The sequence below is a fragment of the Rhinolophus hipposideros genome, assembly GCF_964194185.1.
Source record: "Rhinolophus hipposideros genome assembly, chromosome: 21".
NCBI classification, from domain to species: Eukaryota; Metazoa; Chordata; class Mammalia; order Chiroptera; family Rhinolophidae; genus Rhinolophus; species Rhinolophus hipposideros.
This window is the reverse complement of record NC_138067.1, coordinates 3,333,984-3,358,638: the sequence shown is the minus strand read 5'-3', so window position 1 is coordinate 3,358,638 and position 24,655 is coordinate 3,333,984. Positions and strand designations below refer to the sequence as shown.

Here is a 24,655-nt window from a genome sequence, read left to right as displayed (position 1 = left end):
CTGTTGGCTATTTGTATAAAGGATCCTGTTTATGAAATACTCTTTTAGAAGTATGTCTTGGATATCTGTTTCTTTGTTCACGCACACACACACACACTTCTGTATTCGTCTCATCAAATCATCCCTACTCCTGAGAGTCTCAGGAGAGACAGCTTTTAGCAGGTACTGGTGTCATCGCTTCACATTATCTCGAGCTAGACACCACCCAAGGCAGGTGAGCTCCCAGAGAAAGAAACGCTCCCAAGTGTTCCAATGAGGCAAGAGCAACCAGACGTGAACCAGGAACACACAACAAGAGCATCTTTTGCTAAGTTCCTGTGAATAGCAATTCTTAGAAAGCTTTCTGTGGGGTGCCATCTGGATGCTTAACTCTCACCATGATAAAATAGCACTTGCTTCCTCTCTAGCCCAGCACATATCATATAATTATCTGTACTCCCAAGTTTCCTGAGCCTTTATTTTTTTAAAAAATTAAGGGAAACTTTATCTTTGCACATTTGGTTTTTCAGTACAATTGTAGCACATTTTCCAAAATGCCAAGTAATCTAAAAGTAATTTACATCTGAGCTAGGAATATGTTGGATTTTTAGGATATTTTCCTTCTTACTTCCCAAATTGTACTCTGACTCATCTGGTGGTAAAATGAGTTAAATATTCAACTAGGCGCAAACCGTATGATTAGAGAAGATAGCTGTGAGGGCTGGAAGGAAACCAGACTGATTTAAAATTTACTGAGAGATCATTTAATGCCATGCAATGAGCCCTTCCTGCACTACCAGGAAACTGGTTGTCATTATTCATCAAGACACAACGTACATTGAGCTGGATTAAGGAGTGACCATTCAGAGGCCTCACTAGTTTTTAAGTACAAATGCGACCCCATCGTCTTAACAGCACAGACCAGCCTACAGATGGCAATTTCACTTTGCAGATTATTAAAATCAGCCTGTCCTTCAAGGTTTCTCCAACAGACAACCACTCGGCCTGACTACAATCAGCCTGAAAAGGGCTGCACAGTCATCTCGCTGCCTTAATTACAGTACACGGATCATCTAATTACACTGCATGACTTCTCAAGCCTCTCTTGAAATAAGCCCCTAGAAAACCAAGAGGAAAAATCAAATTGAAGGAGAAAGGCCCGGGATTTCAAAAGACTAACCACAAAGGCCTCACTATGCTCCTCAGTGAATAAGGGTAGCGATGAAACAAGGTTTCCCATCTACTGCATGGTCCTCAACAGGCAGGGCACGCACCTCAGCCGAAGAAAGCAAACGTTAAGCTGTTCACCCAGGCCTCACCGTGACGTCACATCTGGTCTCCCGTTCTTTGTCAAGGCCGAAAGCTGGGTGGTCTCGCCTTGGCTACTAAAATGAAACAGCTCAGTTTACTGACTGTATCATTTGCTAGCAAGACCCTTCTTTACATTTGATGAAGTGACCTGCAGGAGAGACCTTTTGCAGGAGGCGTACATCCAAATGTCTCTTTACATATAAGAACCACATATCCACGTAGAGATTCCTCTAAGAAATGTAAGAAGCACTCTCTGAATCCACAACTCAGAGCACTCGGTGATCACATTTCATCTCATCCTCTCTACGTGGTAAGCGTGGAAATTCAGAGTGCGTCAATAATTTGCTTATGGATAGGCAGGAAAGAAGATGCAGAATAAGAAAATGCTGTTGGATTCCAGCTCTTCCCAGAGAATAATGAGACATGGTTGGGAGTATGGATTCTGGAAACAGACCAACTTGGGCCTAAATGCTAACTTTTACCACTTTATGACCTTGACAACGGTATTGAAGCCCCCTGACTCTTGGTGTCTTGTCACTAAGATGGAGATACTCCCCTCTACCTTATAAAGTTGCAGTGAGGATTAGGTGAAGTAATAATTCATGCAAAGTACTTAGCACAGTTTCTAACACCAATTATTCAGTCAGTGTTGCCTATTATTATTTATGATACTATTTTCCTTGGTTTGATCTCCTTTCAATCCCTTACTGGAATAGCTTGACAGCTTTAGCTAAAGCAACTTCTTCTAAACAGATGGACGTCAGAAACAACAGGAGATCGTTTGCCATGATGGTGCTGGAGCAGTAATTAAATTGGGATCACCGCCCAAACACAACTGGGTAGGAGGGATTGTGCAGGAAGTCTGGTCTGTTGGTTTTTCATCAGAGGAAGAGCTGTGCCCAGGGTAATGCGGTGCTGGAGGCAGAGGAACATGGAGCAGAGAGGAGGGGGCCCTCTTCACCTATGGCTTTCACTTTGATTAAGGCTCTGTTCTTTGCACTGCACCCTGAACAAGACAACCCTGAACCCAGCGTGTGCTGCAAGTGACCCTATCTTGATCTGCTGACTCCCAGAGCCAGCCATCTGCCACGTGTGATTGAGCAGGAGGAATGCAGGGAAATCGCTGCACCATCAGGTCCCCTAAGAAACCCGGGGAAGGATGGCAGGCCGGCCGGCCATGGCCGGTTACAGGGCAGAGCATTTGGTGTTAATGGAGCAGAAACAAGCAGGACAGCAAGACTGGGAGAGATGCATCTTCTGGTTGTTTTTTTTTTTTTTTTTGTGGAGGGACCTTGGGGAGAGACAACATCCCATAATAGAGTTGAAAAAAAATCAGAATCATGTTATTATGGTGACATCTCTATCAGCTAAGGATTCCCAGACCAGAGGAGCATGGAAAAGCTTGAAAAGAGTTAGAAGAGCAACTGGAAATGAGAAAAAAGACTTAAGACATAAAAGCAGTGCAGTCCACCCACAGTGGAGATGGAAGGGTCCCATTGGACCTCACAGCCTTTGTGGGACAGGAGGCATCGCTGGGCCGGGAGCAGCAAAACTTCATTCTAGTGCCTTCCAGGAGCATAAGGGGGGAGGGCTCAGGGGTAAGAGACTGATCATGCTCTACCAAAGTGCTGTTTTTTCCACGTTTATTTTTCACATTCTATGTTGACGTAGATGAAAAGGCATTAGGGGACCAAGGGTGAAAGCAAGACCACTAGAGACGGAAAACAGCCAAAGGTAGCGCGTGCTTGCTACCTGCTTTCCCCAAAGAATGGTGCCCGGCTGGCCATCCTGACCGGCGTCTGCTTACAATTGGGGCCCTACCTAGCTATTAACCAGATTGGAGCTCAGAGATTCATTTTCACCTGCCAGTTGGGGTGCTGCTGCTCAGTGACCTCCGAGGTGTTCTGAGGTAGATTCCTCCAGGGCTTTCCTGGGAAGGATGTCGTCAGTGTGCCGGTCCCCTCCAGTGTGGCACAAACAAGAGAACAAACAGCAGGCGTGGGAAGTGGAGCTTGGGGACTATCTCACCCCCTTCGTCCTTCATTTTACAAGTGAGCCTCCTGTGGCTTGGGAAGGCTAACTGCCTTCTATCAGGTCACATGTGTCACAGTCAAAGGAGGAACTACGCAGCTTTAGAAGAAGCTCGTTGTGGTTAGGGAGTTAAACACTGAAGTACATTAACGGGACTCTCCTTTGGGAACGCAGGAAAAACAGGATGGATGTTCTTACAGTTGTGACAGCTCACAAGAATCAAAGTCCTTCCCACACCTAAGAATCTACAAACACAGAAAAACAAAAACACTACAGGATGAAGAGAGTCAAGTTTGCAGAACAGACCGTGGGCAGCAGATACAGCTGGACGACCAACCCATAAGGGAGCCGGGGACATTCCCAAAGAACACTGGCTGGGTAGATACTTGATCACAGTTTGGCCTCAAACAGAGAAATGAGCAAGGCATCCTTCTGGGTACTGCGGAACTCACAGAGATGTAGGAAGGGGTGGGGAGAAGTAACGCTGCCATGTTGGGACCAGATCTGACAAAGTGTCACTTTCATGTGTATTATTACCTCACGGCAAGCCACTGAGCTAAGTATTGTTTTATCTGTTTTACGAAGAGGAGCCTCACACAGTGGCAGAGAAGGAATCAGGATAATGTGCTTGTGCTTTCTCTTCCTATGCCTGCCCAGAATTAAGCTGGAAATGGCTAGCTGCACAGGGAAACTTGGGCATGTTCCTGCAGTTGACATTTCACAGAACTAAAAACTGTAACATACAAAAAGGAAATAAACATTGTCTGGAGCCTGCACACACAGCCATAGGCACAGGGATGGAATGACACCCATTCCCTCTGACTCTGGACTTAAGGGGCTGTGGGAGACTCCCATCAGCAGAGAGCGCGTCAGCTGCAGGGAACAGATTTGTGACTTCTCCCAACACACAGTTTAAGAAGTCTGGGCTCTATTCTGTGAGCAGTGGGGACTCAAAAAAGGTTTCTGAGCACAAGAGGAACTGGACTGGACACCACGCTTGTGGCGGAGCTGGGCTGTAAGGCCAAAGCCCAGGTTTGACAAGCTGTTGAGAAGAAGCACTTGAAACAGTCTAGATGAGAAGTCACGAAGAGGTGATAAAATGGAAAGAGAAATTGGATGGAAATGACCTTGGGGCCCTAACTTCAAACAGCCTGTATGATTCATCCATGAAAATGTGGTTATATGATATGGTCCCATTAGCCTCGAGCAGGCAATTAGCAAGAATCTCCTAGAGATAATGGCCTGACGCAAAGGGCTACTCCAGGTGGACAGCTGGGTGTACCCCAGTAGACAGCGGGGTGAAAACAATCCTCTGGGAAGCGAGGCACTGGGGGCCCCCCATGCCCGTTTCAAACACCTCTCGCTCCCCTTAGCTGGGACAGGATCATCACCAGAGAGCACCTTGCCCTCCCACACCAAGCAAAGCCTCCTGGGAAATAAAGAGGGAGACGCTTTTAGCTGTTCCATCATCTGAGTGCTTGCCCTTCCACTTGTTCCCATCTTCCAGTGGGGGTGTTTCCACACTACAGCCTCCTTGCTGCTTCCCTGAAAAATAGGCAGAATCATGTCTTGCTTCTGAGGGCCTATTAAAAAAGCACTTTGATGATTAACTTTTCTTAATGAGCAGAACAGACTTTAAAATTGTCAGTCCTATTACCCGGCCCTACCCCTGGGCCTCCCTCAAAGCTAACCCCATGCCCTACTTTCTCCATCTATCACACACATAAAAGCTGGTTGAAGATCCATTTCCTCCTCCCGCCCCTTTCCCCATTGTTATTGCCTTAGTTATAGCTGTCAAGAGACCTTGCTAAAGAAAAGAATAAGTCAGTATTAGCTTACTGGAAAAACGCTAATGAGAGAAGAAATCGCAAGTAGGCAGAGAATAGAGTAGAAAGGAAATTCACCACAGTCAAGTTCACTTCCTCCACTGCCATGACCCAGACGATGACCCTTGTTTGTGAAGAACAGAAACATTTTCTCCTGCACATCACAGGACACACATCATCATGATTAGTTACTACTATTGTTTTAAGCCTTGGGATTTTCATTTCTCCCCTGGAAAAGAGCCACAAATTTTAGAAATGCTCTGATTTCTTACCTATAATCAGCAGAAAAAATTTCTAATTTAGCTCACTTTGAGGAAATGATGCTTGGACTGGATTCCAAAAGCAGATGACGTGCATAATTGGCAATTCTCTGCCTTTAAAAAGCGTGACAAATGTCACAGAAGATCCTTCGCCAGCACTTTAACAAGAGGCCCCCCGGAAGCCCTTCGAGGCGTGTCTGTCCCCTGACGTGGAAGCATGGAGGAAAGCAGCTTTTTGAGGTGGCTGGGTAGTTTCGGGACACAGTGATTCGGTGACAGCAGCTTGAAAGGTAGAAAGCTAACTCTGCAAATGTGTCCTAGTCATCTTAATTAAGGCCAAAGCCTCTTCGTTAAGAAGGAACCACACTAGAGTTCGGAAATCCAATATAAGTTGCCACGATGAATTGGGAAGGATGGAGAGCATGGACTAAATCCACAGCTAAAGGCACATATGATTTCAAGTGGCCCTTTTAAAGCTATCTCACATTAAAGGCCAAGTAGATAGCAGGAGCCCCGGAGGCGGTGTGGTGAGGACCAGTGACCCTGACATTTGCTGTACAAACCCCCTCTAGCCTTGGCCTTACTGGGGGCTGTCCCTCTTTGTTTCCACTCCTGCAACAAGTTCCCCAAATTCTTCTTCCTCACGCCAAGGCATTCATGTCACCTCCCTGCTTCAAACCTTCCAAGGTCTTCCCACTGCAGCCAAACCCCTAGCCAAGGCCTGCAGGACCCCCACCTGATCTGGCTCCAGCCCCGCTCTCCAAACCCACATCTACCCTTTCCCGTGTTCGCTCCAGTCCAGCAACTCTAGACTTCCGTCTGTGTGATGGACACAGCTAACGGGTGCCTGACTCAGTGCTCTGGCAGCGTTGTTCCCTCCTCCTGGGTTGCTCTTCTCTCCAAGCTCCCCGTGGCTTGCTCCTCCCCATTCTTCAGTTCAAATGTTACCTGCTCACAGAAGGCTTTCTGACCCTCCCTATATGTTAATAACATCTCCCTCGCCCCCTTCTCAACTCTCTCACCACTGTCCAGTCCTTATTTCTTTGTTGTCAAGCTCGGACATTGCTGTATTTCTTTCTTTACTGTCCTGTCCCTGCACCCTGGAATGTGAGTTCCTTGAGAACAGGATCTCACCTGTGTCGTGCACCATGAGATTCCCTAGCACCTGTGACAGTACTCAATCAGTATCTTCGAATGAAGACATGAATTTGTTACGAGAGTCCCAATGATTACATACCTAGAAATCAATCTTTAAAAACCTCAGGAATCCGGCAAGAGCACGTGAAACTATGCCAGTCTGGTCATGCTTTATGGAGAATTCTGCACACACGTCAGTCAGAGCTGTCACTGCAGCTCCAATCGCCCTGTGCTCCCAGCTGGCACCTGACAGAAGACAGAGGTAATTTGTAGGAAGTCACATTATAGCAACAACCACAGGTTTCAGTTTTCACTCTGGGTATTTTGACCCAGAGGTGCAGCCTGCAGTCAAGCCCATTAATATCCTCCATAAACAAGCCACGGGGCAGCCGTTGGAAAGTCTTTAAAATAATGTCTCTAGCCGTCTGGGCCCAGGCAGTAATTTCAGTCAGAGCGATGCCGCTGCTTGGGGAAGAGGAGTCTGTGATCCAAAGGAGACACTGGAATTGGACTCTCCTCTCGAAGCCCGCTTGTCTGTTCTTCTTCCACATCTATTTATTGTTCTCGGCTGCCACACGCACACCCAGGGAACACAAATAAGGCAGTTTTACTAGTTAGTATGCAAAGTGTGAGTGTGCTCACTGGAGCATATTTTGTTTCATTTTGAGTCAGTGATCCAGAAAGGAAAGTAGAAAGAGATGGAACCAAACAGGGCCCAACTCATTGATTGTGTTTGGTTCCCTTTAGAGTAATTCTAAAATACGTAAATGTTAATGCTCTGCAGAAATCAGCGCATATGATCGGTCTGAATCCTTTCCGACGGCTCCCTGCATGATGGACTGATTTCTGTTGGTTACAGAATTTCCCCACTGGTGACACGACTGTGTGTGGCCCCTGCAGAGCCACACCAAACAGGGGGTGTAAAGAAGAACTCTAATGAGAGGAATCAGCATGGGGCTGTGCTTCCTCGGGGACTGCAGGTGAGAACCCTGGGAGATGGGACTGCACTGGCCTCAGTAGCAGGATAGGACACTGGGGAGCATTTGGCTATGTCTGCAGGGATAGCCCTGGCCTGGTGGTACCAGAGGCAGGCTTCCAGAGAAGGCACTAGAAAACCCCAGGGTCTGATGTGCTTGGAACATCTAAATTCAGGGTCACTGCTCCCCCTTACAGTGGGACAGAGGTCAAGGGCATTTACGTGGAAAGCATTGAAATAACTAGGACGGGACAGAGCAAAGCCAACCTTTCTTCCTCAAACCTAAGAAAAAAACATTTAGAAGGCCAGACCCGCTCAGGCCAGCCCTGTCATTTACCCACCAGCTTCACCACCGTTAACCAACATTAAAGCACACGTCATGTGCAAGGTGCCCCCTGTGTGCAAGGTACTCAGTGACAAACAAGAGAGACAAGTCCCCTGCCTCCTCTAGAGCTTTCACTCCAATGTCAGGCCATCGTTTTCCTTTTTTTTTTTTACAGAGCTTTATTAAGATATAATTCACATGCCGTACAATTCACCTATTTCAGGTATACAATTCAATGGCCTTTCATTTATTCACGAAGTTGTTCCACCATGACCACAGTCAATTTTGGAACCTTCTCATTACCCTAAAACGTAGCATGAGGATTTAAGGAGCTAATCACTTAGTTAATTATTGAGTTCCAATTGTGATCGTTGCTTCCACTTCTTGAAAAGAAGGCAGCATGTAACACGAGGAGCTGTCTTGGGGCTCCAAGGAGGCTCCCTGCAAAGTGACATTTGAATTGAGAGCTGATGAATGAGTAGGAGAGAGCCCCGCAAAAGGAGTGAAGTGGGGCAGGGGCAGACAATACAGGAGCAAAGACGTGGTGGTAAGAAACTGACGAAGGAATTTTGGACTCTATCTTGGAATCATTGGTTTTCTATATTTAAAGAGCCTTAAGTGTCCCCACTCTCCTCTCACCACCCCCTTGACCCATGCTCTGATTTTCATATCAAAAGTGTATCTCCTGCTGACAACTGGAAAATGGATGGAGGGGAGGCAAGAGTGAAAGCAGGAAGAAGGGTTAGGAGCCCATCATGGAAGTCCAGCTAGAGGATGATGGTGGCCCAAACCAGGGTGTCAGCAGTGGACATGACAGCACTGAATTGATTCAAGATTTGTCGCGACCTGAATTGAAAGACCTTGGTTGTTGACTGACTGACTGACTGACGGAGGGGGCGGGGTGAATCCCAAATATGGTGACTCCACAGCTCGGTATATGGGTTCCAGTAGGAAAACGGGCAGAAAACAAGGATTTTAGGTGTGGGAGAGAGATCATTCCAGGTTCAATACTGGATATATTGACAATGAAGTGTCTACAGACTGTCAGGTAGATGGTTGCATGAGACTTATGTCAGAGGTGAGACCTGGGCTGAAGACACAAACACCCGAGTCGTTGTACAGCGGGCTTGTGAGCAGTGAGACCACCCAGGGAGAGGCGACCCGGTAGAGGTGGGGGCCTCGGCGAAGCCAAGGGCAATGCCAATATTTTAGTGGTGGTTGGAAGAGAAGGAGCTGGTAAAAGACCCTGAGAGAGAGCTGCCAGGGAGGAAGAGGTAAACGGGAGAGTGGTGACCTAGGAAACAAGGGGAGATGGCGCTTTCAGTCGGGAGATGTTATTTGTTCAGACACTATTGCGGGATGAGGTCTAAAAACATGTTCATTGGATAGGTGACATGAAAATTATTGCTGACCCTCATTTCGGTGACAGACAGCGAGGTGAAAAAATAGGACATGTGTAGACAGTTTTGAGAAATTGGGCTGTGAATAGGGGAGAAAGGTGTGTGGAAGATGGGCCATGTGGGGTGAGGGAGGAAGGGTTGAGTCGGGAGAGATGGAAGCAAATGTTAATGCTAACAGGCAAGGTTCAGAGCAGAAGCAGAGAGAGGAGAGGCTGCTGGGAAAGTGCCTGGGCAGGCAGGAGGGGTGAGACCCAGCAGAGCAGCAGGGCGAGGCCTTTGCTGGAAGGAATGCCTGCTTCCGCCTGCGGGAGCCTAAAGAAAACCTTGGTTTCCACTACAGCCAGGAATGAACCCATGTTGCACTGGGGGCAGGGACGGTGGTCATCGCTGGCTGTTCACTGTGCCATACATTTGGGGGGAGTGCGCTTCTTTTCCCCACTAACACAAACACGCATGCGAACACACTCTCATTACACACGTGTTTGAAACAGGAACTTCACAGGAGACCCACCTCTACTTCCCACTGACAAGCTTTCTCCTTGCACAGCTGAGATGTCAGTTTATACTTCACACATCAAAACACGCTTTCTCCATTCCTCCTGCTCTCAGAGTTCAGACTGTCCAACCTTCATCATCTCAGGATGATGATAAATGGCCAAGTGCTGTGGACAGGCCAACTGATACATAACAAGTAGCAAAACGAAGGTCAGAAGTATAACACAGTCCAGAGAGGTGACAGCTGGGGTCACCATGAGACATCATTTTCCCAAAGGCAACAGGATAGAAGGGAGGCGAGAGTGGATAGCAGCTGCTGCCGGACTCCTGCCCCTTCTGATCGAGAGAAGTCACGAAGCCTCGCCCCCGCTCACCCCCGTTCGAGTCACAGCACTCAGAGGCAATGGCCTTTGGTGTGGCTCCAGAATGGTTAGGCTGGGCTGGGCACTGGGCCACTGCTCTCAGAGCAGTGTTACTGCCCCAGGGCAGGGACTCAGTGGCTGTGGGGAAAAAATGGACGATGCCTGGCTGGGAAAGGTCCTTGAACAAGTGACTAATATTGTCGTGAATCCCTAATGTTGGAAGGATGTGGTGCAGATTCATGCAGACCCCCGACCTATATGGGAGCTTTGGGCCAAAGGCCTGTGTCATCTGCCACTGTTCTAATATCAGTGGGGATGTAGGAAAGGCAGGTTCCCTACGAGCAACAACACAAGACCTGTACGTCATCAAACTTCATCTCATACATTGTGTAATGGCGTAACTGCTAATGCAGACCTGTTATTTTATACCAAGCAACTTTCAATCATAATGTACTTACTATACATTAAAGCACTGAACTTTTCAGGGCTCTTTCTCATTTATCAGCCCTGTTTTTCTTCACACTGACACTCTGAGACGTGGTGGGTAACTGCTGATTTCCCTCATGCATCTGATGAGCAGAGGGAAGCCAACAGAAACCTACACACAAGCATGGTCCCTTCAGTGAAGCAAGGTGACTGTCAGCATGTGTTTCTCCAACCAGTATATGCACTGCTGCCCTGGGTCTCTTTTTATTAGAGGATCTAAGCAAGATTTCAGTAGCTGAATGTATTTTAACCAAACAATGGACAACCAGACTCCTGTCACGGATATGAGGCCCTGGGCCAAAAGCATGAGGCACTGCGCTGGGATGGTCCTCCATCTACACAACAGACACAAGTAATGGTGCTGCCCTTGAAGGCTTGGAGGGACTCGCCTAGCTGCTGACTCGGCTACTTCTAGTTATTTACTTCCCTGCTCAACAGAAGTGGAAAAATCACTTGTATTATTAATTTGCGTAAAACCTTCCAGCTTCAGACGGTGACTATAAAGCAATTTTTACAAAGTTGGAATTCTCAGCTTTTTGCTTTCAAACGACTGAAGTCATTCATCACTGGTTCTCATAAACATCGCGCTTACACGTTTTTTACCTTTCATTTTCTAGCTGAGGTAAACACGGATAGGTTTACTGAATTCCTCTAACTCTCACTGCACAATCATGTAGAAAACTACCAAAACAGCCCTTAGTCCCGCTCCTATTTTCAGACAACCAGACCATTACATCTCCCTTTGGGAAAATCTGCCTTCATATTATTTATTATCTACTCTCTTTTCTGTCAACCGACAAGCATTTATTCATCTTCTGCTACATGTTCAGCACTATAGCGGGTAGTGGGTAGAGACACCCAATTTACTTAGCTTTTATTCAGCCTCAGAAGGCTTATACTTCAGCTAAAGAAAGCATTCGACTAACAAAATAATGACCGTACCAGTGGAGAGTCTGTATCCTGTAATTGTAGGAATTAGGTGGCATGCCAAGACAAAGACTAGTAGTAGGAGGAAGGGACAGCAGGATGAAAGACTAAGAAAAAGGGACGTACGTTTCAGGCCAGGGGACCACGTCTGTTTTGAAGACTCTGAGTAGCCTGGACTGACTCAGGAAGGCAGTAGATCAATAAGAAAACAACAGAGAAAAGCAAAACCAGACAAATATCTTAAAATGAAATGGCATCTCTTTAGTTGAGGGCAGATCAATGATTTCAAAAGCTGGAGAATCATTGCCCAATTTTTTTCAGGATAAGGAAGGGGCAGAAAACATTGGATTCCAAACATTTCATTTCTGCTTGGTTCATCGCGCTCCTTCTGAACTAAGAGCGGTGTGTGAGGTTGACCAGAAGGAGAACCTGATCGCACTGCCAAACTTCTAGGTCACAAGTGGTGCTTTCGGGATTTGTAATATCTCCATCACAACACAATCGGATCTGACGAATTAGAGACGTGTGCTGCATAAAAGACGACAGCACCCGTTCTCAGGCTTAGAAAACAAGCACTTCTCTGAATGACCCAACCCCCTTGTGAACCTATCGTCTTTACTGGTTGGCTCAGCTGGTAGTTGAACCAAAATTGCCACTTCCACTTGCCCCTGTAGTTGGAGAGTACAAGATGGGAGAGCAAACTATCCACCTTGTGTTGTATTTCCCTGCCAAACACAGGAGCGCGGCGGGCGGGCACTCGATGGTGACTGACTGACGTTACTGAGTCTCCTCGCTCTCATTTTACTGCGGGCTCACTTACGCTCTTGGTGCGCACTTTCATGCTTAGTTGGTACCACCCTCAGGGCTTCCAAAAAAGATGGACCTGGGACCTGCCTTTGCTGTCTGATGGATTTGCCTCAGGTGGTCTTTCACAAGGAAGGAGGAAGGTTCAGCAAGGTTCCCGAGGAAATGTACTTCTAAGAGCTGCAGGGCTCCCTTGTGTCCCCATCGTGTTGTTCATAAGACACCTGCCATGTCACAGAGGAACCCAAGCTGCTGTACAGGGGTCACGGGCTAGGAGATGGGAGGTCCAGTCAGGCTGCAAGTTTTGAGTTTTCTAATGTTAATAGGTATCATGGAAAAATTTAAATTTCCTCAGCATCTGTGATGATGTCATCTTTCTGAGTTCTAATTTTGGTTCAGTCACTTACTATTTGTGGAACCTAGTATGAGATGCTTCAACTTAGTTCCTTGGTTTCCTCATGAGTGAAACGAGGAAACTAATAGTTCCTACCTCATAAGGTGGAGCTAATACACATACAGCACTAAGCCCAGTGTCTCACACATTCACTGCTCAGTTAACCTAAGTTATTATTAGCTCCCCTTATTACTCAGTCAGGCTCACTGGTTACAGCTAACTAATGGTTTCTTCAAAAACCCAGCTCTTGGATTGGTTGTTTTTCTGCTTCTGAATTAATTTCTGGTTTACTTTATCCTTTTTTTATTGTGCTTTTGTAATTCTTTATTTTGTTGTCATTTAAAATTTTCTTGCAATGAGTATTTAATTCATTTATTTCCATTATCTTGTTTAATACCATGTTCAAAGCTACGGATTTTTGTCTGAGCCATCTTATATGTAGTAATTTGATTATAGTATGGACATTTTGAAACTTCAGCTTCGGTTTCAATGTAGAAAAGAATTTCAAAATTTCCTAGAGGTTCCCTTTTTTCTTTCTTATTTGGTTATTAAACTATGGTGATTTCTTTTGCTTAACATAAAAGAATGCAGTCTTGACTATTTCTAATTTTGAAATGCAGGGGGGCTTTCTTTGGCACCCTAAATATGATCAGCTTCGAAATGTTTCAGGGGCACTAGAAGATGTCATCTCAGTCGTTTGCATGTGAAATTCAAGATTTATATGTTACTGATTATATTAGTCCCAGGCTATCATACTTTTGTAGAGTTATCACAGGTAAGATATTCTGTTTATGTTTTGGTTTCTCATTGCACTTCCAGACACTGGCTTCCCTTATCTTGCTTGGTACACTGGTGAAACTGTTAGAATAAATATAATGACTCACACACACAATTTCAGTTTCCTGCTTAAACAATTCTTTATATTGCATTCTTTCTATCCAAATAACTGGGATAGTGTATCTCTCCCGATGGTATGCAGGCTCAAGAGTCAGTGACGGGGTTTAGTAAACAGAGTGGGGCGTGTTGGGACAGACCCCAGAGGTGAGACTGAAGCAATTTGGTCATCTTTAACCCATGGCTACAATAAGCTTCAATGCATAACTGGGATACTTACTGTCATCCAAGCTGACAAGCGGGCAAGTTTACGGGCCAGGCCTAGAGTGGCCCTCACTACATCTGCTCACATCCCATTGGAGAACGTTCCATTGAAGTCACAAGGTCACACTCTAACTGTAAGAGAGACTAGAATGAAGCATATCTTAGTAGCCATATGCCCAGCTCTAATTCTGTTACCATGGAAATGGAGAATAGATTTTGATGGACAGCTAGCAATTTCTGTCATGACGCTGTTTTGTTTTGTATACAGATTTAGGCCACTTGTAGTCTAGTTACAAATTTAATGGTTTTTTACTTTTAATTCAATATTGTCTGATAGTAAAGGGAAGAGTCACAGTTATAATGGATCTGGAGACTGTCATTTTTCTTTTGTTTTCTATCTTGTGTTATATGGTCAATTTTCTGAACACACGCACACACACACTTTCTTGTAATTTAAAATTATTTTGTATTTTAAGTGGTAAACTTTAAAAACTTTATTAACTTTAAAAAGTGAAGTGAATATTGACTTCTTGCTGTGAAAGATAAGGAAATTAGCTCCCTTATACTTCCTTCCAGCACCGACTGAGTTTTATTAGCAAGCTCTAGGATTTTTGTCCCATTCTGTGAGTTGTAATACTTTAAATTGTGACGTTTTTCCCTTTAAGTCATCTTTATATCCTTTTCTGTAACTGTAAATCGCATTGTCGTTACTATTAATTTTATATTTTAAAAGATTAATCATTCATAAATAGTTCTTATGTGTCATGTTTTCTTCATTAATCTACACTTTTCACATTGGTTCTCTTGGTTGACTGGGTTTAGACAAATATTATTTTCAAGAAGTGTTCACAGTTATGATTCCCAAGTTGCTGCATAATTAAGAATTCTTCATTTGCCTTTATAACTAGTTAGGAAAAAGATCTTAGGTTACACTTACTATGTTACATAGAACTGGTGTGAAGTTGAACCTTAGAATTTGGTGGGTTTTTTGTGGTTTTTTTGGTCCAAATTTCTCCAAGATGTTTCAATGTTGCTCAGATTTCTCTGGAACATGATGTGTTCTCTTTATCTGCAGATTTAGTTCTTATTTAGGGAAAGTTTTACTCTATCTTTGAATTTCATCTTTCTGTGCTGAACGTAGCTTTCTCTACCTCTGGATACCAATTTCCTCCATGTTGGATCAATCTTGTCCTCACCCCATTCTAGTCTTTTCCATCTGCATTCACTGTGATTAGTTCTTTGATCAAATATCACCCTATCAGAGGGCTTCCCTCCACCACAGGAGAGCTTTGTCACCTTTTGCCCTCATCCTATTTTTCTTCATAGCATTTATTACTACATGTCACCTCATCTCCCCAATCCCAACCAGAACAAGAGCTCCAGGAGGAGAGGGAATTTCTCTTTTCTATACCCCTATCATCGTGCCAGAAAAGGATCTGGCACATAGTTGACACACAATAAGTATTTAACGGAATGGCCTCAAGCTTTCCCTGCAGGAAAGCAAGTCAGTTTTCTGCTCTGTTCTTGTTGGTTCCTGTTGTTTCTAATGAATGAAACTTGTTTCTTCAGCTCTATTTTTCTTACTAATAGTATTGTCTTATTTTGTTTCTGATTTCTTTTTTCATTGATTCCTTTTCTCTTTCATTTCTCTCAGAGCATTTGTTGTGGAGGATGTTCTATTTCCTAAAGTAAATTTATTTTCAGGACAGGCACTTGGTGGGTGCCCAGGTGCAAGGTGGTCGTCTGCACATCTGCCCGCTCTGAACTCTCTGGCCTCTCCTGTTTGCAGTGAGCCCCTCAGGCAATAAATAAGAGCCAAGCTTACCCTGTTTGGTGGAACGATCTCCTATGGTAAGACATTGTCCTTGGAAACAGGATATGCCCTTGACTAGGCAAAGTCAATTCAGGTCTCCCAGTATTAAACCAAAATGACAGGAAAAAAGGGGTAATTATCAGATCCAGCCACTGCTGCCCATAAGCCCCCTCTTCGGTAACAAGGCCTAGGTCGGGGTACCAGCTCTCAGACCAGGTACTGTATAGTCCTAGGGGATCGTGGGCACCCTCGCTCCGCATCTGCCTCCCTCCCAGATGAAGAATCGCAATGCTCACTCCCAATACCTATTGTCTTCATTGGGGAGCACAGCTGGGCAGTCACGGGGCTTGTGCACGCACAAAGGTGCCAGCTGACAGGGCCAGCAGAGGCTGAAGCCCAGTTTATGTTGCCTCAGAGCCAGGTGTTCTGGTACAGGGTTGTCGCTGCTCAGAGAAATGGCCTTTTTTTTTTTTTTTTTTTTTTTTTTTGCACAAGGGTGCTACACCTTGTGCAAAAGGGCTGAAGCGTGCCTTTTTCTGGGTCACACAGAGGTCATGTGGCCTGGGCGGTAATAAACTAGGGCAGTGGTATGCATGGTGGTGGGAGGAACTTGCACCCCGGAAGGACATTTTCTGTCTTTCGTCCTAGACACTTACTCAACTCTCATCTGATTCCCTCCAAATGCATTAGTTTTTTTCATAATTTATCTACCGACCTTGTCCTCACCCTATACAGCTTCCGGGAGACCAAAGTATAGGAGCCAAATACAAATCCCAAGGATTTGTCTTCCTGCTCCTTTGCAAAGTTTCCAGTGGAGACTGTACTGTTCCCTTGTCTTAATGCTGCTGGGTGTTGGTGGTGCTGGTGGTGGTGGTGGTGCTGGTGGTGGTGGTGAGGGGGTGGGGCTTGCTGATTCTTCCTCCTTTATTTTTCATTCATGTTTTTAGTTTCTGAAGCAGAGTAGTTTTATGACCTGGCTGCAGATGACCACACTACTCCAGCCTCTCCTTGATTTCAATGTGGTCTTTCTGTGCTGCTTTAACTGTTTTCACACTGGCTTGACACCCCTACATTTATATGCCATCTATTTGGCATGCACACTCACCAGGGGTAAAGGCTTGACTGGGTGCGCTCCTTAGTTCCGAGTTCTGGTGAAAAATGAAATTTGCCTGGGTATTCTACAGGTGTAATCTGGTATCCATAAGGCACTGCGAGGCTATCACATCCTGAAGATAACATCAAGAGGATCCCATACTCTGATTTTTTATAAATTGAAATAGGACTTTTTCAGACTTAAATAAAATGGAAGGAAATCTGGAGAACACCATGTTTTTAAAAATGATACTCTGGAAATGTTGCTGGATTTGATATTCAGGCAGGAGTTTCCAACAGACGTTGCTTGTACCATGAACTTACACAGTGAACCTGCCACTGTGGTAGAGGAAGCTTTAAATCAGATTTAAATCTTGTCATGCCGGGATAAGTGTGCTAATATTTTCACTCAGTCTCTGCGACAGCTGTTAAAGCCTCCTGGCTCTGTGGCCCAAATGGGACGTCTAAAACTCGTGAGTTCTGTGTCCTAATTCTTAGTTTTTGTTTTTCTAATTAGAAAACAGACATTGGTTTCTGTGGAAATGAACATCAAAATGTACTGATCCCAACATATGTTTCAGAGCAAAACATTGTGAATTCCATCAAAACACGAACTTGATACCTATGCACAGATTCTCAATGCCTTCAGTAGCATGGGGAAACTTTAGAATTCTGCGCATGTATCAGTTAAGCAGGAAGTTAAAGCTCAGTTAGGAAATACATAGTTGAAAGTGATGTTTGATTTAAACTCTGACAGTGGCATAGTTCTGGAAACTTTGCTCAGCTAATCAGAGTTCAAAAAAATTCTTAAAAATACATAGCACAGTTTGCTTTCCTCCAGATTGTAGTGAGTATCAAATATTTCAAGGTTTTTGTTCTTTATTTCCAGTTTGCCCAGCTGTGAAGTGTCAGTCCTCAATTCTCTCCCTCCACGGGTTTCATATTTAAGTATTTTTCATGCTTGTTTTATAAACTAGCTTCATCATTACCTTCTCATAAGCTCTCTCAATATATCAAGTTCAGTAATTATCTTCCTTGTCATTGTCATATCCCTCTCCTTAACATGCTCTATAAGGGCAGATTTAACTGTATTCTCGGCACTGCCAACCATCATATATATGACCTCCTAGGCAAGATCCACGCAGGGTACCTCAAAGTTCTGAGAAATGTGCTACCTGACTCCAGAATTTTCTGTGTGCTCATGCATCCATCAATTTGATTTTTACTGAAGCCACTTGTCCTTTCTTTCTTAGATCCTTTCAAGACTCTACAATGGGCTGCGTTTTTTTATGTGACAGGTCTGACTTCTCAGGTGAAACTGTAAGACTGATCAGAAAAATCTCTCTTTGGGACCAGGCTTCAAACTAATAGCGTGCATTGTAACATTCAGTAAGGAAATAAAGTCATAAAATTTGGTAGCAAAATATGTGTGATGGTAGGTGCCACAGGTTCTCTTCCATTCCATCAATTAAATAAAATATTTAATTCAATTAAATAAAATATTGACGAGTAATTAAACTCAAAATTGTGAACATGAAAACAAAGAATGTGGCCAGATATATTCATTAATTCGAAATAAAATTTAGTAGCATTACCTTTGTTTTTACTAGTACAGACTAGGTTAACCATCCACACCTCTGAAAAACTCTTCCACGTCCTATTTTCAGTAAGAACTCAAAGAAAATGTTTGATCAGGTATTATCAGTATTTGTAATACAAGTATCACAAATGTTTGATCAGATTTATTACTATATTTTAGTCCAACCCTATAGTTAGCACAAATACAAAACCACAGTCACGTTTACAAGGTAAACAGTGTACAATAGCTCTGTATAACTAAAATATTACCAATAATGCAGGTTTTGAGAATCAAAATATCAGCTGGCTGATTTGGCTTTAATGATTCCTAGCAGTATCTTCTAAGATGATGACGCCACTACAACAGTCCACCACTCTTCCACTAGCTTTTCATTCCCAGTATACATTACCACTTGGCAAACTCATTTTAATGGCAGTCAGGGGGGAGTTTAGTCCAAAGAGCAATGATTTATTTTGATGAGCCGTATGATCATGAAACATGCAGTGGTGAGCTTTCAATTCGTAAACTATTTCTACCATTCAGTAATGATTATTATTGTAGTTGGCATAATCAGAGAATTTTCTGCACTTGATTCAAAGCGTTTTGTACCATGAGATCGGCTATGGCAGGGCAGGCAAGAGGTGCCATGACTTTGTCCAAGGGGGGCAACTGGCTCCCGGCATGATCAGTCCATTCCTGAGTGGCTGCCTTGATTAAACTCAACACAAACTTCACACACTTCTCGGAAACGTGCCTCGACAGAGCTTCTGACACCTTCACCACTAGCTAACCAGACATGGGTCGTCACTGCTTGGCTTCACTTCCCCTTCCAGCAGCAGATTCATCACCACCTTTGTCAAGTAGCTGCAAGTTCCTCTCTGTCCCAGGGGGGCAGTGTTGTAAAAGGAAGTCATGTCATCCTGCGAAGGAAAAGGGGAAGCAAGGCATTGTATTTGGGGGCTTGTAAAGAGCGGACAAGTAAAATCACTGTCAACCTAGAAGGGAAATAAATTTACAGAATGATTTCCTTGTGGAAAATAGGAGCTTCTTGAGCTTTGCTTTCATTTTCCTGAGGTGTCTTCTCAGCATATGAAACAAAGACAGACATTTTGGGTACTCTTCTCTTTGTGCGTAAGTTTTATTTACTCGAGGATAACACCAACTCTATTTACTCGGGGATAACATCAATCTCTTTGCAGATGACATCAAATATTAAACAGAGAGCCTAGAATGGAGGGTGTGAGTCACAGCACCACGGAACCTGCTCTGACCCCGCCCCATCCCAGAATTTAATGTGATGCCTTCCGGATTCCATGGCTTCTCTCCGGTAAAACACATTCTAACTGCTAACTGTACGAAGGAAATTTATCTCTTCCTAAATTGCTTTTTAGTCAGAACTTCATAGTTGAATTGACTCCTAATTAACTAAAAAGGAACACTAACTCCTCAAGTAAATCAGACTTCCTTTCCCCCGCCCCTCAAGTACTGGATTTTGCACTCTGTAAATCTGTTTTGTAAGTTAAATGGTAAGAGAGTCGGAATATTTTGAAGAGTTGAGACAATGAAAAAATCTACAAAAAGTTACTTTCTCTACTTACTTGCTTTTCAACTTCCTTTCGTTGACTCTCATCTTTTTGATATTCACGAAATGCTTCCTTCACCAGTCTATCCAGATCAACTTTGTCCTGAAATTCTAGCTCAGGATTTCTTTCCAGTACAATGGACACAACCATTAGTAACTAGAAGAGACAGACATTGAAAGCCAATTAAATGAACCATGAAAGTGACAGAGTCTGGTCATGTTTTCATTCTTTCTGCAGACTGATGGATGACCCTCATATTCCTGTGTGTTCTGTACAACGATAGGCCTGAGTGTCATCTATGGATGGAATCTTCCTAACCTTGCAAATTAGTAGCATAAGTTCGTTTTGGAAGCAGCACCATTTCTTTTCTCGTTGTATATATCCCATAGCCGTACAGAAATGTTTTTAAGTCACTAAAATAAAACTAGTAGCTTGGAAACACAACTTTCTGAATCCTGTCTCTGGTGTAGCGCCCTGTTCACCCAGCTAGCCTTTGGGCGTTCATTAATCCTTGTTGGCAAGACACCAAAACCAGTGTCTGGTGGAGCAGAGACTGCCCAGAAGGTGACAGGCCACAAAGCCAGAGGAGGCAGCTGAGTTCAGTGGAGACCCTGGATCTGGGCTCGTGATCGCGTGCCTTGGAGCCCCGCACCCCAAACTGAGTACAAACCTGTGACCGCACAGGAGTTTCTCAGGGGATTGTTACGTTTTTAAAAATACACTTCACTTTAGGAAATGAACATTGTTTAGTCTACATAAACTGTCTCACTTTAATGCATCTCCCTACTGTTGACTACGCCACGCATTTACCTTAAGTAGTAATACTCATTTTGGATGACAAACTGTTATATACTAAGACTGTATCTGAGTATACAATGCTTGGTAAAGCCTTTCTGATGATGATTATTATTCCTACTTTATACATGGAACAGGAAAAAGACCTCATAATTCCCAATTTGGGAGTCTTCCCAACCGTACTTTACTGAAACGCCTCCAAAACAGAACCACAGGGAACATGAGCAGGAAAGCCCCGGGTCACCATGTGGCAGACCCAGGCTTTAGCCAGGAGAATACAAACTCCACTGTAGTTCTAAGGGAAAGTTCTTCTGCAACGGGAATGATCTCCTTTTGGTCAATGTGAAGACCTTCTATGTGTACTCCAGGTCCCAGGTGCCAGGCACTGGACAGCGAAAGGCTAACAGACACGGAAGGCATTCATCCTTCTAAGAACACCATCTTTTCCTGACGCCAGGCTCTGCCTCACTTTCACAGGCTATGAAACAGATCAGCTGACACTGTGTCTGAATCCTGGCCCATCAGAGATAAGGCTACTCTCACTCGGCAATGACCATACCTTCAGACATGCTAGATGTGGGAAGCGGCCACATCTAGTTCAGTACTCAGAGAGCTTGTGCATTAAGAAGGCATATTCCCCACCTTCAAGAAACACAGGGTCTGATGGAGATATTCTCAGAGAAAGAGACAAAGTGAAGATGAGCTATGTATGAAATCCAGCATCTGGAGGATTCTCTATGGATTTGGTCAAATGTTTACAATGGCCAAAGGGCACCTGTACACACGTGCGTGCACAGGTGTGTGTATTTTAGCACTTAATTTATATAGCACTGTGATGATACAGCACAAAATTACATGTCTTCTCTGTTCACAGGGAGAGGTTTGGAAAGGTTTCCCCCAAAATACCAAGTGACTAGCTACTGCTAGTAGGTGGGGAGAAACTTTTTCTGCTTTCTTGTCTGTAATTTTCTGAACTACTAAAGCTTTTTACAATAGTCATGCATTATTTCTGTAACAGAATACTGATAATAAAGCAAGTAGAAAAAGGTAACTTCCTCTCTTTGATGGCACTGCTCTTGCAATTACTGTGGAGGCGCGTGTGTAGCTGAACAAGTTGGAAGTCACTTTCCACCCTGAAGGATTTCAGATGTTTACATTGTTTGTGTGCCTTGACTTGGGTTGAGAATGGTTGTCCTCTTCAGGACTCACATGGAGGAGATCTGGGTTAGTGATGAGTGACATTTATGGTCTCTTGGGCAGTTTCTCTTACTCCAGTTTTCAGGGGGCAGAGAGAATGCACTTTGTCAGCAGTCTATGTGTCGGAATACACACCTCCACAATGATCTGTCTGTACTTCGGCTGGTCAATGTTTCCCAACATATCTTCTACAAGGAGAGAGAAATTCATCTCATACATGGTCATATCTGACAGGGTTGGTTGCTGAAAAAAATAACATTAACATGCCATATTGTTATATTCTGGTTCCCACTTAATAGAGGGAATTCATTTTCTAATCAATAATCTTTCTCAGTTTTTATAAAACCTTAGAGAGCATTTTCAGCTCTATGACTAGATTTTTATATATGTCAAACTACTGAAGCCAACCAGCTGACTGTTGTGATAAATTAAACCTCCTGTTTTTAGTAGTTGTCTTCACTATATTAATGTTTTTAGGGGAAAGGGACTATATTAGAAATCCACGTCAATACACAAATGGAACAGTCAACAATTGAGACAATAAATAGAGTACATATTGCTTTTAGAATTAACACAAGAAGTTATGATTGCTGTCTGACCTCAGCTTGTAAGTCGCTTGCTGCTAAATTTACATCATTTCTGTGGCAGGTGCTTTCTGGGCTGGCAGCATGAAAGTGCATACAAATAAGCAAGAACAACATGATGTACAGAAAAGGTAGGCAAACACAGAAAAAAGCAAAACTAAAAGAATTTTCTTGACCCTACCTTTTATATTTCATTTAAAACAAGAGTATTGCATCGTCTTCCATTCACTTTTCACAAAGCAAATGAGAGAACATAAACTCAGATCCAGATCTAAATTTGAACATGTGGATAACCGTCGAAGGATGAAAGAAAAGGCTCTAAATATCAGGCCTGAAAGTGGGTGGAGTCACCAGAAATGCCGAGCCTTGCTTTTACCTCAATGAAGGTTTACAATGAACTTCATCATAGCCTCAGACCAACGTGTCTCTACTTACTACCCCAGATGGGACCCAGCAGGAATGTTTCCTTTTACAAACGACAATTGTTCTGCCGGGTATAATAATGCCTCAGCCTGTATTCAATGTGGTCCAACTACTGTCTCCTATATTCAACATAAGCCAACATGTTGTTAATATTCCAGGTAGTCCGAATTTGGGGAAAATAAATCCCGGCTTTTGAACACAGTAATTGTCACTGTTTAGATGTCTAGCAATGGGATTCATGAGGTTACAGAAGGAAAGGAAGACCTTTCCATGATCTCACATCAATTTCCTTTTAATATATCTCATGTGAAAAGTCAACCTAGTTACTATGCAACTATGATAACTAAACCTGGAGAAGGGAGACCAAGCTTGCCTTATTTCCCATCTCCGAAAGCACTTAGGGGAGGCACTATAGCAGAGAAGTTAGGAGAAAGGGCTCCGAAGTTACACTGCCAAGGGGGCACAGCCTGGGTTCGCTGTTTCCTGGATGTGTGACCCTGGGAAAATGCCTTAGCTATGCTCCGGTTTCCTCATCTGTCAAAGAGGAACACCTACCTCAAAAGACGGCTGTAAAAGTCAAAGGAGAACTTTGAAAGTGCATGGCCCATAAAATACTTAACACAGAAATGCAGGTGTTAAATTTCATCTCATTTCATCTCATTTCTTTCACTTTCATAGTTTCATCTCATTTCTTTCACAGACAATTCAGTGAACACCTGGTGGGTATTAGCAGAAGCCAGGAAGGAGGGTGCCACAGCAGCTATATGCAGATGGCCGCCTAGCTGGAGAAGCAGGACCTGGGCAGTGGTGGCCGGTCCTCTGCTCATAGGAGGTCACAGGACTTCAACCAAACAAAACTACGCCCCAGTTTGGAAACAGAATAGGGAATACTTTTTGCATTTTTGATTCAATTTTTTGAACAAGTAATAGATTCACATAGTTCAAAATTTGAAAAGTTAAAGAGGAGGGTTTTCAGTGAAAAACCCACCCCGTAACCCCAGACCACAATTTCTTTTCCAAAAGGCAAAGAAAAAAATGCTACCAATTTCTTGTGGTAATTCCAGAAATAGTTCATGGACATATAAACAAAATGAGTATAGGTGTGAGTATTTAAGAATGCTTTATTTGTAGAATGACCTGCATCAAAAATAATATGGTTGGCATTTCAGCACTAGAAACAAATACAGCGCTCCATCTCCAAAAGGCCTTGTCATTCACGTTTGTGCGTAAGTGGAATCATTTAGACGCCAGGATTAAGGAAAATATAATCACATCAAAGAAGCAGACCAGTTTCTATACTGTGGGAAACCATCCTAAGGAGGGGGCACTGATTCATTTGGACCAAAGGAAAGCTACATCTCAAGTAAAGTAAGTGATTGTCTCATGACCTAAAAAGTGACTGCATTTTTCAGTCAATGCGAATTGTAAACAGTAATCTCCTTATTCACAGCATTTACTGAGTCACCTTGCTTCTGAGGCCTGATCTCATTCTGTCTCTTGAGTGGATGTTTTACTGGGTGTGAGGTCCCCCTCAATGGCCAGCAGCACTTGGTGGTGAAGGAATACTACCATTCATAGAAATGCCATAGGAACCCCTGAATTCACTAATGAGTATACAAAGGACAGCTTGCTGGCCAAAAGGTTTGGTCATGTGGTTCCTTCACACAGAGCTTCCTCCAAGCATTTGAAATACAGTCATTAAAAATTTTTGATTAAATACAACGTTAAAGCAAAATTTCGTGTAGAAGAAAAGGCTTTTGTGTAGAAGGAAACAAACA

General features: G+C 43.7%; 1 protein-coding gene across 4 annotated transcripts in view; it reads right to left on the bottom strand.

The window, feature by feature from the left end:
* Positions 1 to 18,447: 18,447 nt before the first annotated feature.
* Positions 18,448 to 24,655, bottom strand: part of PHKB (phosphorylase kinase regulatory subunit beta) — a 136,323-nt gene continuing 130,115 nt past the window's right edge. For all 4 annotated transcript variants that reach the window (XM_081030706.1, XM_081030705.1, XM_081030704.1 and 1 more), the window contains 3 exons: positions 22,006 to 22,113; positions 19,894 to 20,034; positions 18,448 to 19,215 (listed from right to left, as the gene is read on the bottom strand). In XM_081030706.1, the coding sequence (XP_080886832.1) occupies positions 19,078 to 19,215; positions 19,894 to 20,034; positions 22,006 to 22,113 (387 nt within the window). In that variant the 3' untranslated portion in view covers positions 18,448 to 19,077. The remainder of the gene's footprint in view (positions 19,216 to 19,893; positions 20,035 to 22,005; positions 22,114 to 24,655) is intronic.